Genomic DNA, 12,573 nt, shown 5'->3' with positions numbered 1-12,573 from the left:
AAAATAAAAATAATAGTACAATAAAAAATAATACATATAAAAGATTTAACAACTGTTTACAATAGCATTTAAAGTGTACTACTAGGCATTATAAGTAATCTAGAGATGATTTAATGTATATGGGAGGATGTACGTAGGTTATGTGCAAATATTGCACCATTTTATAAAAGGGACTCGAGTATTTGTGGATACTGGTATGCATGGGGGTCCTAGAACCAATCCCCCACAGATATTGAGAGATGACTACAGTTTGTATAAACACCATGTCACTAACTCAGGATTTCACCAGGAGGCCACTGCATTTAAATAGGTCAAACAAAACAAAACACCCCCCATGACCTAATTTTGATGCCCAGCTTCACAGAGTCAGAGTTACTTGAGCAGTAATAAGCCTTTATAAAGTTTAATGTGCAAGGTAATTTATGTGCAATTTGTTATTAAAACTACTGGATGCTGCTATTCCATATACAGTTAAGTCCTACATTGAAAATTTCAAATCCGGGTGTTCTTCATTTTATATAGTATACACGTTACTGAGTTAACAAGTAAATTAGACTGTTAGAACAGCCAATTTTTAAAACTTTGGTAAGAGACAATAAATATTTGTTTGTTTCATATTTATTTTATATTTAACCATGCTTTAATTATTTTCTAATTTATGATTAGAAAAATCTAATATTTAATCTCATAGCTATTATATAATTCATGATTTTTTATATACCATTTTTTTACAAGCAGTACATGGCTAATTTAAAATGAGACTTGAATTGAATCACTTCAAATATTAATCCCTTTGAGAATCACCTAGTTAGCAGAATCCACTCCATTCGTGTAAATTCTTTCTTTCCAAGTTTTCTTCATAAAAAAAGAACAAGCTCACTATATTACAATTAAATAGTTCTTTAAAAAATCCAGTTTGACTAAATTCAGTATGAGATACATGTTGAGGCTCAAGCTTGAAGAGAGTGACAAAAGGGAAACAAAATATATTTGGATAAGTGCTAATTTTTAAATGTACCTTGACAAAAAAGATCTAGACATTCATTCTTCCACATTGTTTTGAACAAGAGAATAATTTAAAAAATGGATAGTTTCATAAATGTTCTTTTACACCAGTGACTCAAAAGAATGTTCAATTATTAATGTTTGTTATGAATTAAATTTAATTCTAGTTTGAACTGATCTTTGTTTATGAAAAAATTCATTTTGTAGTTGAATATAAGGAAAAACTGCTTCACTTAGGGATTAGGAAATAATAAATTGTAGTTTTTTTATGATTTGGTTGAATTGATTTGATTAGCTGATTTAGTCTTTAATAGTATTAAACTACACAGAAGTAAAAACTAAGACAAATGCATGCAAGAGGTTATGAGATTCAAACAGTCTTAAACCATTATGTAAAATATTTCTGAGGTCTAAGTTAAGTTTGAAATGAGAGGAAGATATTTTGAAAGTAGATTTTCAGTGTGGTTGATTAGTTTTAAAGCAAAATTTATATTGTTCTTAGTAAGTACCTGAAAATACCCTTCCCCAGGACAGCTGGACTGTGGTGTACTTCCCCATACTGTATTTTTCAACTTAATTAAAATAATGAGAAAAGTAAAAAAAAAAAAAAAAAACTCATGAAAAATAACAATGACTTAAAATACACAAAAAACAAAATAAACATTTTAATATAATGTTTAATATGCTATGAAATTAGAATACAATTTTGAAGCTGATCTTCTTCCTTCTAATTTCTGCTATCTATAAATAAAATACATAAATGAGTATCAATATTCCACGTTTACATTTGTGTAAGATGTAGTTTAATATGGATTCTCACTTGAAAGAAAAATTATTCAACAAAAACCTTTCTACTTAAGAGAAAGCAGTTATGGAGCCTTTATTGTGCATGTAAAATGTAAAATACTAACACCTGCTTCATGGCTCTCAGAAAATGTTATAAGGGCAGTGCCCACTACTTGGTAATATGCACAGTTCAGTCATCACCATACTTTGATTATAGTCAGAAATCAGTATTTTGAAATAGTATAATACCATAATTTTGTAATTTGTAAAAACTACTTAGCAATGTATATCTCTAACAAATTATATATCTCTTACTGTATCCTGGATATTAAAAGTTACTCTAGGTCCAGGAGATGCTGCATCCACACGGATTTCTGGGAGCTCTTCAGTTTCTCCTACTCGAGAACTGCAAGTAAATATAAAGTTATAAAACACTAATATTCTCATTAAAAAAATTCCTGGACTTTATAAAAGTCTGATTAATGGCAATGACATTTTATTTGTAAGTATTTACCTAATCAAAGGATTGAACTTTCTCTTAACCTTTAGCATCCCATAAAAAAGAGTCAATGTTTTGGTTAACTCAAGATTTTTCTAAAACTAAATCATATAAAAAGAATTTATACTTCTTACGTTATAGTGCTGATTTACTATTAAAACTGTATTCACTTCAATAAAATGTAAAATTTCCATTTTTTCATATGCTAAATGTCTGTGTGACTATACCTTTTCTAAACTGACAAATCTAGAGCAGTAGCTACTAGTATGCACCTTTTAATTTCTTTGGATAATCTATAAGTTTACGCATAAAACTTGTCTATCCTTCTAAACCACAGTTTTATGTAAATAAAAAAGAAACTTGTCTAAATAGCAGCGTACTTCATTACTAAAAAGCACTTACTGCATTGTGGTTATAAATGTGATGAGAGATTCCTTAAATAAACTTCTGAGTTTGACAGTATCCACTGTTATTGCTATTTTACTAATAAAATTAACTTTTGTTATCTTAATTTTATAATTAGAACATAAAAAAGTAGTTGACCTTGGTAAAAGAGTCAACAATTTTATTACTTGTTTCAATGGCTGAAATATATATTACCTTGCCCTTTCCATTCGCTTAAGAGGTGGTCTTGCAGAAGCAGAAATGCTTTTTGATCGGCTATAACTTGGTTTGTAACTCAAACCCCACTTATCCTTTAGGGAAGCAGCCTAACGAAATGGGAGAGAAAAAAAGGTGACTATAGGTGATTATTTACTGTATTTGACTTCAAATAAAAGAAAATATTCTACTATTAAATAAGTTGTTTTCCCCAGGGGACTTTAATGTTACTTAACAATATGAGTCAAAATAGAGGAGGAATCAGCTATTCTTTGGTTCTAACACCAATTAGGAGGCGCAATGAAAACAGGAGCCACCAGCTGACCTGAGAAAAAAGAAGAAAAGAGAAAGTTTGGGGGCAGGGATGAGGGTACAGAAACATTGTGAGAAGAAAGGAAATGATTTTAAAATTAAGAATGGAGAAAGAAACTGAGAATTAAAGTTTTGGGAGAAAGCTAAGTTCGGGGCAGTGGAGACAAAATATCACTTTTCTCCAAGGGCATCCCGTTTGTAGGACTCTTCATTACAACAAAGGAAAGTAAGAGTGTTAATGACTTAACACTCTCCCTGTCTCTAAGTCCCTCTTCTAGAAACTCGTGATGGTGCTAGATAGTTAAAAGATTCTAATACAGTGGAGTTTTGGAGTCTAAGATGGATAATGGGAATTGAGGGGAATATGTGGAATGAGATGTGTTAAGAATGCAGATGTTTTAACAACTTCCCTAATTCTATCTAGTTTTATTTTTAACAGTCAATTACCAAATATGACTTGTAACAGGACACAAGTAATATTTTAATTATATTGTATGACTGTTGTGTAGAAAGCAAAAATTTAAAATATAAAATTACATGTTACAGATCTCACTATCCATTATTACTATCAGAGACTAGTGACAAATAAATTGGAGAGCAGTATTCAAACTATATTCTCTGGGAGTTAAGAAGTGATCAAGGAAGGGCAGGTCAAGCCAATAGCTCCTGGAACCCTGCAACAAACTTTCCCCTTTCCTTTGACACCTGCAGCTCTGATTTAATATGTTTTTCATGTGTTGGGGTACCACCTAAAAATCTCATCCTGGTTAAAAAAAAAAAGAGGGTTCTCTGTTGGTTTAAAAAATTTTAAAACCAATTAATTTTTTTTTCTTTTTAAGCAGTTTTTAGACTTTGTTTTCAGTTTCACATGTAAGGAGTTTGGAAGTCACCATTCCATCCTAACAAGAAGTAAAAAGCTGAACAAACTTAAGAATCAACAGCTGTTCTTGGAGCTGTAAGAAAGGCGACAAGGAAGGACAACTTCTGTCCCTCACATTGGAGAAAGAGACCAGTAAATACAGTGAGTTACAGCTTACCAGGACAGAGATGCACAAGTAAAAACTGCTGCAGGAACCAACACTGGGGTAGGAACACCTGAACTGTAATTGAAGAATTGCTGGAAGGTTCAGTGCAGACAAGTCTGAGAGTTAAAAACTCCAGGGGGACCCAGTCACTGGTGCCCCTGCAATATTGTGAAATCGCCTTTCAGTAGTTCCACCAGGTTCCCACAGTAAATGTCAGGGGAAAAAAATCCCCTCAGGAGAAAAGTCCCCTAGGCTTCCAACACGGGGAAGGGAAAAGGAAACATTTTGAAAAAACACTAAGAGTACTTTCTTTTTCTGAATAAGAAAAAATGCCCTTAGGAGAAATTAGCTAACCAGAGCCTAACCAGTGGGAATATTATCAGAGTATAACTGACCTGGGGAAGGGAAATACAATACCAATGCAGTCAGTTCTATCCATACTGGTCCATCTAAGTTGGGAGGAAAAAACTGACAAACATGAAGTTCACAGTTCCGAGGCATAGGCTCATTAAAAGATGATAAAATGCTTCTCTTACCCTGACACCTTAACATTACCTCACTAAAGCTTCTTTACAGCAGCTCTTTTTACTTGGTAAATCATGTCTGGCTATCAATAAAAAATTACAAGGCATATCAAATAGCAAAAAACACAATCTAAAGAGACAGAACAAGCATCGGAACCTCATAGAAGGGATGTTGGAATTATCAGACTAGAAATTTAAACCAACTATGATTACTATGCCAAGGGCTCTAACAGATAAAGTGGACAGCATGCAAGACCAGCTGGACACTGTAAGTTGAAAGATGACAATTCTAAGAACCAGAAAGAAATGCTAGCAATCAAAAACACTGTGACAGAAATGAATTACTTTGATGAACTTATTAGTAGACTGGACATGGCTGAGGAAAGAATATTTGAACTTGAGGATATATCAATAGGAACTGCAAAAAGTGAAAAGCAGAACAGAGACTAAAAAAACAAAACAAAACAGTATATCTAAGGACTGTGGGACAACTACAAAATGTGTAAGTATGTGTAATGGAATACCAGAAAGGAAAGAGAAAGGAACAGAAGAAATATCTGAACCAATAATGACTGAGAGTTTTCTCAAATTGTTGTCAGATGCCAAACCACAGATAGAGGAAGCTCAAAGAACACCAAGCAGGATAAATGCCAAAAAAAAAAAAAAATTACATGTAGTTATATCATTATCAAACTACAAAAAAAAAAAAAAGATAATGAAAAAAGCCTGACTTTTTCCTCAGAAACTATGCCAGGTAGAAGGCAGTAGAGTAAAATATTTAAAGTGTTGAGAGGAAAAAAACAACCCCAATAACCTAGAATCATATACCTTGCAAAATTATTCTTGAAAAGCGAAGACTTTCTCAGACACAAAAATTGAGGGAATTTGTTGCCAGCAGACCTGCCTTGCAAGCAATGTTAAAAGAAGTTTTATAGAGAGAAGGAAAATGATATAGATCTCTATTTAAAAAAGGAAGAGCATTAAAGAAGAAATGAAGGTAAAACCTTTATCTTATTCATAATCGACCTAACAGGTAAGTTTGTTCAAAATAATACCAATAATGTATTTGACTATATATATCACATGTGTGTGAGTGTGTGTATATATACACACACATATATACACATGCACACATTTAATACCAATAATGTATGACTATATATAAATCGCATGTATATGTGCACATGTATGTATAAATGTGTGTGCATGTGTATATATGTGTGTGTATATATGTGCACACGCATTTATATATATGCTTATATATGCTTAAATATAAGAGAAATGAATGACAGTAATGATACAAGAGACAGGAGGGAGGGATTATGATTATTTTGTTTTAAGGTACTCCCACTGCCCATAAAGTGGTATAGTGTTACTGAAAGTAGACTTGGATTAATTATACGTGTACAGATGGTCCTTGACTCATAATGGTTTGACTTACGATTTTTTGACTTTATGATGGCACAAAAGAGGTAACATTCAGTACAGTCCTCAACTTATGATGGGGTTCAAGCTGGATAAACCTGTCATAAGTTGAAGATATCATAAGTCATTTTGACTTTTCAACTTATGGGTTTATTGGGATGTAACCCAATCATAAGCCGAGAAGCATCTGTAGACTGCAGTCTCTAGGGCAACCACTAAAAAAAAAAAAAGAAAAGAAAAAGTAAAAAAAGAAGTGTAACTGATATGCTAAGAAAAAACAGAAAATGAGATTATATAAATGGCTCAATTAAAACCACAAAAGGCAGAAAAACGAGAAGACAAAGACAGGAACAAAGAGAAAAGGCAAAAAGTAGAAAATAGTAACAAATACAGTAGATATTAATTCAAAGCTATCATTAATCACTTTAAATGTCAGTGGTGTAAAATGATCTTAAAAGACAGACTGTCAGAGTGGATTAAAAAATAAGATCTGACAATGTGTTGCTACAAGAAACCCACTTATATATACATATTTAAGCATATATATTTAAAGACACATAGATTAAAAGTATACAGATTGAGAAAAATATACCATCCTATCACTAATTAAAAGAAAGCAGGGATAGCTATATTAATTTCAGACAGAGCAGATTTCAAAGCAAAGAAAATTATCAGGTATAAAGAAAAAGAAGAGCATTATGAAATGATAAAGGGGTCTAGTCTTCAAGAACAAATAACAATCCCTAATGTGTACATGCCTAACAACAAAGTGGGCTGAGCATGGTGGCTCACATCCGTAATCCTAGTGCTTTGAGAGTCGAAAGCAGGAGGATTGCCTGAGGCCAGGAGTTTGAGACCAGCCTCAAACTGGTTTGAGACATAGCAAGACCCTGTCTCCACAAAAAAATGTTTTAAAATCCTGCCAGGCATGGTGTCATGTGCTGTGGTCCCAGCTACTTGGGAGGCTGAAGCAGGAGGATTGCTTGAGCCCAGGAATTTGAGGTTGTAATGAGCTATGATTGCACCACTGCACTCCAGCCTGTGCAACAGAGTGAAACCCTATTTCTTAAAAACAAAACAACTGAGTGTCAAACTATGTGAGGCCCAAACTAAGAGAAATGCAAGGAGAAACAGATGAATCCACTATTACAGTTTGAGACTTCAATAACCCTTTATCAGAAATGGACATATCTAGCACACAAAAAAATCAATAAGGACATAGTTGAACTCAACATCATCATCAGTCAATTGGATATAATCAACACCTACAGACAACTTCATCTAACAACATCAGAATAACACATTCTTCTCAAGCTCACATGGAACTTTCACCGAGAGAGACCACATTCTGGACCAAAAAGCATAACTTAATACATTTTTAAAAATTATAAATCATGGCCAGGCATGGTGGCTCACACCTGTAATCCCAGCATTTTGGGAGGCCAAGGTGGATGGATCACGAGGTAAGGCATTCAAGACCAGCCTGGCCAAGATGGTGAAACCCCGTCTCTACTAAAAATACAAAAATTAGCCAGGCATGGTGGTGGGTGCCTGTAATCCCAGCTACTTGGGAGGCTGAGGGAGAGAACTGCTTGAACCCGGGAGGTGGTGGTTGCAGTACACCGAGATCACACCACTTCACTCCAATCTGGGCAACAGAGCGAGACTCTGTCTCAAAAAAAAAAAAAAAAAAAAATTATAAATCATAAAATGTCTGCTCTTAGACCACAGCGGAATTTAACCAGAAATCAACAACAGAAAGATACCTGAACGTGAGTTGAAGAAAAAAATCTAAAGAGAAATTTTAAAATATAAAAGAAAATCAAAACACACATCAAAATTAGTGCGACACAGCAAAAGCAGTGCTTAGAGGATAATTTATAGAACTGAATGCATACATCAGAAAAGATCTAAAATCAATTATCTAAGCTTCTATCTTAGAAAACTAGAAAAAAAGGGCAAATTAAATCCAAATTAAGCATAAGAAAAGTAATAATAAAAATTAGAGAAGAAATAAAACAAACAGGAAATCAATAGAGAAAAATCAACAAAACCAAAGCTGGTTCTTTGAAAAGATCAATAAAATTGATAAGCCTCTAGCCAGGACAACTAAGAAAAAAAGAAAGACACAAATTACTAACATCAGCAATAAAGGAGGGTATACAACAACAGACCCTATGGCTATTTAAAGAACACAGGAATACAGTGAACAAATCTATGCCCACAGATTTGATCACCTAGATGAAATAAACCGATTCCTTGAAACATACAATTTTCTAAAATGGAGAGACGAAAAAGACAATCCAAATAGGCCTGCATTTATTAAAGGACTGGATTAATAACTTTACAAAACAAAAAGCAGCAGGCCCAGGTGGGTACACTTGTGAATCGATAACTCTTAACAAGTTACCTTTAATTTAAAAAATGAAGCAACAAAAGGGCAAAATGGTTTTTAAAAAAAGTTTTCTACTCCTAGACTCAAACTCTAATGGGACCGACTAAACCTGCAAAAAATAAAGATTATAAAGTGCATTACAATGCACAGTAGCTGACAGGTAAATTCTGACCTGGGAGAATGGGATAGGTGAAGAACAGACATCTTAAAATTTTTCACATTTTTTGCAGAGTTCACATTAGAGACTAAAAAGAAGAGTGATTTCATGAAAGACAGACAAAACACAGTGTCTAAGGGCATAGACTATCGAGTCCTACAACCTAGGTTTGACTATTGTCTTCCCCAGGATTACTGGCTGTATAACTTTGGTCAAATTACTTGACCTGTGTCTCAGTTTCTTCATCGTTAAAATAGGAAAATAACACAAGCTACCTCCTAAGTTTGTTGTTAGGATTTAATGGGTGATTACATGTAACGTGCTTTAGATGGTACCTGGTACGCAGTAGATATGATAGGAAAAAATCAGGTGGTTTTGTCACCAGCATTGAAAGAAAAAAGAGAACTCACCCGCATACTGGACCTCCGTAATTTTTTACGAACATCTCTTCTAATGTCATTCACAGCCACAGATTCTAACTGTTGGTAACGTTGAATTTCCTGGTTTATGGTTCCTTCACTTGCACCTAATTTTCTGGATGCAAAACAAATATGGCAATTATTGTAAATAAATAACAAAGTAAGACTGATTTTTTACTTGCTCCTTTTTAATTCTTGTCAGAATACCAAAGATGATTATATACAGACAAGCCAAAACCCTCAATAAGCTTAACACTCATATTTGGCGAACTGTTAAGAAAACAAAAAACATCTCTCTCTAATGTTTGAGGAAATGTGTCTTATCCATTGCTGCATCAAGAGTCTCTTTGGCAATCTCATGAAAACCATAGACCCGCTCTGCAAAAAAATGTCTGGATGTAAAATTCTACATATAATAAAAGCCTTGGGTACGATTTTGGAGGAAAGGTATATTTTGCTTCAAGTCATTTCTTCCCGAGACCAAAACTCAAATTGTAATGTAAGTCAACAGGAAAATGTGAATCACTGCATGATAACTTACAGACAAGTTTCAGACAAAAAATGCATATAGTTGTGTAAGGTCCTTGATTGTTTAAAAAAAAAACAGCACCAGTACAAGTATATGCAGATTAGAAAAGATGAGGCATGACCATTACCTTTTGGGAAAATAAAATTGCGAAGTTTAGCAACAAGAATATTTACTGTAATAGAAGAAGTATTACTTAGTAATATCCAGCAGGCAACAGATAAAGATTAATGGATTTATTTATATATGCCTGTGAAGATACATATGAGTAAATACACATGTAAAGATACCTATATGTGATATGAACCATCAGTCATAAAGTGCTCAGAAATAAGTTGTGAAAAACACTAGGGCACTAGGATTTCATGCCTTTTTTTTTTTTTGGAGATGGAGTCTCGCTGTGTCACCCAGGCTGGAGTGCAATGGCGCAATCTTGGCTCACTGCAACCTCCTCCTCCCGGGCTCAAGCGATTCTCCTGCCTCAGCCTCCCGAGTAGCAGGGATTACAGGCGTGTACCACCACGCCCAGCTAATTTTTGTATTTTTAGTAGAGACAGGGTTTCACCATGTCACCCAGGCTGGTCTTGAACTCCTGACCTCAGGTGACCCACCTGCCTCGGCCTCCCAAAGTGCTGGGATTACAGGCATCAGCCACCATGCCCAGCCTCATGCCTAACTTTATCACTAATGAGTGTATAATCTTGACCAAATTATTAAACAACTCTGGACCCTGGTGATATCACAGATAAACTAAAGAGTTTGTATTAGACCAAATACAGTTTCTTCCACTTTTAACATCTTATGATTCTAAAATTAGGGAACATTATATTAAATTAAAAATCATTGTACATACTTCAGATCATCTATTACTTTGGCCTGTTCATTCAGTTCTCTGATATCCACTATACGCTTCATAATTTTTCTTCCTCTAAGTTCTCCTGGCTGGCTAGCAGATGCTGCCTGTCTTCGATAATCTGTGGCTTCCTGAAAAGTCAAAAGTGTATCTGTCAATACCACCCTCAAGTCACACAGCAAATCTATACTATCACAAAATTAACACCTTAAATCAAAGCATGCAAGAATCAAAACCATCTATATTAAGATTGGAATTCTCCATTGATTTAAATCCCTTCAATTTCATAAGGAATCTATTTAGTTGCTACCTACGTTTCCCCATGAGTGTGCTCTGCATGCTTTCAAATGGGACTGGCTAGACTGAGGGGAGCCCCACATCTCTGGGTCACACAGATACTCTGCAGGAACAGAATGGCGCTGATTTGGGGGTGTCAGGCCTAGTAGGTGATTTACAAGTCGCTGCCCAAAGGTGAGTTTGTGGCCATCTCCACTTACTGAACTTCCATCTGAACTCTAAGTAATAAACAGTAATATTAAATTTAAAAAAATTTCTTCCCAAGAACAAAACTATTTCATTGTATAATAGTTAAAAGATATTGAAAATAATTTTTAAAAATCAATACCAGAATGAAATCAAAGAATAAGTTTCTTTTTGCCACAAAATAACTTGAAACTACAGAATGTATAGTATAGATGAAAATACGTATTTTTAAAATGTATCATTTCATTTTGTATATGCACTTTGCTTTGAAATTCATCTTGAACATCTTTATTGAGATATAACTCACGTACCATAAAACTCACCCATTTAGTATATTCACAAAGTTGTACAACCATCATTAAAATCTTAGTTGGGAATATTTTCATCACTCAGAAACCTCATACCTGTTAGCAATTTCTTCCCATTCCCCACCCTGCCCCACTCCCTACTCACTTCAGTTTTAATATTATTATTTTACCTATAGGTTAAAGCACAAGTTGGATGACAGTCAACATGTAGCACAGAACTCGATTAAAAGACAGTATTATGAAATGTAGACACAGCGAACCACCACTCCCTTCTCTTCCTCCACAAATAGCAACTATAATATACTAAATAACACTGAACAAAAAATATCCCTGTCTCAGGGTAAAAGCCAATCCTGAAAAATTCTAACAGTGAGTTTACTTACAGTATGGATAGTGGGAGACATAGTATCAACTTCATCCTCATCTGACAGGTCAGCTATGTTCACTGAATTTAAGTCAGCAATGTCATCTATGTCTTCCTCTCCTGTCAGTGTTGTAAGAGTATTGCCCAGAGCATTAAGCCTTTTGCCAATGTTAGGATCCATGTGAACATCAATCCCACACATTTTCCACAATACGTTGAGTGTCCAGGTTCCAGCACTACTGCTTTCTGTTTAAATAAAGAAGTTGCATTTTTGTTAAGTCCTGGGTATAGAAATTGAAATAACTTTACAAAGTAATAAAATGGATGATGGCCACATATAATAACTAATGTCTTTCACTGCTAAACTTGTCAGAAACATCAGACTACAGGATTGATTTCTCTATGTGTACAGTGTGCATCTACTGTTTCCTCTGTATAGCACCTATTTTCTTTTTCCCTATGAACTACAGGTTCACTCCCTGACCCCAAGTTGATCCACCATCCTATAGCTATAGTAGGAATTGCCATGACCTTAGCTCATTAGACAGAATTAATTAGGTAATTGGTCCAGGTGAAGGTCAAAGTTGGAAAAATAAGATATTTTGCCTGGACTTGAGGAAAGGTTGGTCGTTCTCTAATGACTGAGGGTGGAGAAACGAGACTCCACAGTGTTTCTTGCCATGTATAAGAAAGAGGTTACAAGTTAGAAGAAGAAGAAAAACAAGTAGCCAAGAGGGGAGCAAAGAAGCAAAGACAAGAGCTACAAAGAGTCTTGGTGACAGTTGGGATCTTGGTTCTAGTAGTTCCTAAGGGCTCCTGAATTGACCTGGTTCCCTCTCTTCCCTGAAATAACCATTCCTAAGTTTAACTGTAGTCTGAAAATATCCTTTTA

General features: G+C 34.6%; 1 protein-coding gene across 8 annotated transcripts in view; it reads right to left on the bottom strand.

Annotated features, from left to right (window-relative positions):
• Positions 1-12,573, bottom strand: part of BLTP1 (bridge-like lipid transfer protein family member 1) — a 212,504-nt gene that overhangs the window by 37,607 nt on the left and 162,324 nt on the right. For 4 of the 8 annotated variants that reach the window (XM_008969477.4, XM_024928495.4, XM_008969480.4 and 1 more), the window contains 6 exons: positions 11,701-11,927; positions 10,527-10,657; positions 9,139-9,262; positions 2,891-3,000; positions 2,107-2,197; positions 1,515-1,577 (listed from right to left, as the gene is read on the bottom strand). In XM_008969477.4, the coding sequence (XP_008967725.3) occupies positions 1,515-1,577; positions 2,107-2,197; positions 2,891-3,000; positions 9,139-9,262; positions 10,527-10,657; positions 11,701-11,927 (746 nt within the window). The remainder of the gene's footprint in view (positions 1-1,514; positions 1,578-2,106; positions 2,198-2,890; positions 3,001-9,138; positions 9,263-10,526; positions 10,658-11,700; positions 11,928-12,573) is intronic. The other 4 variants (XM_003816409.5, XM_055111802.2, XM_055111801.2 and 1 more) reach the window with 1 other exon arrangement.

The sequence above is a fragment of the Pan paniscus genome, chromosome 3 (genome assembly GCF_029289425.2).
Source record: "Pan paniscus chromosome 3, NHGRI_mPanPan1-v2.0_pri, whole genome shotgun sequence".
In the NCBI taxonomy this organism is placed as follows: domain Eukaryota; kingdom Metazoa; phylum Chordata; class Mammalia; order Primates; family Hominidae; genus Pan; species Pan paniscus.
Note: the sequence above shows the minus strand (reverse complement) of the source record. Positions and strands in the feature narration are given on the sequence as shown.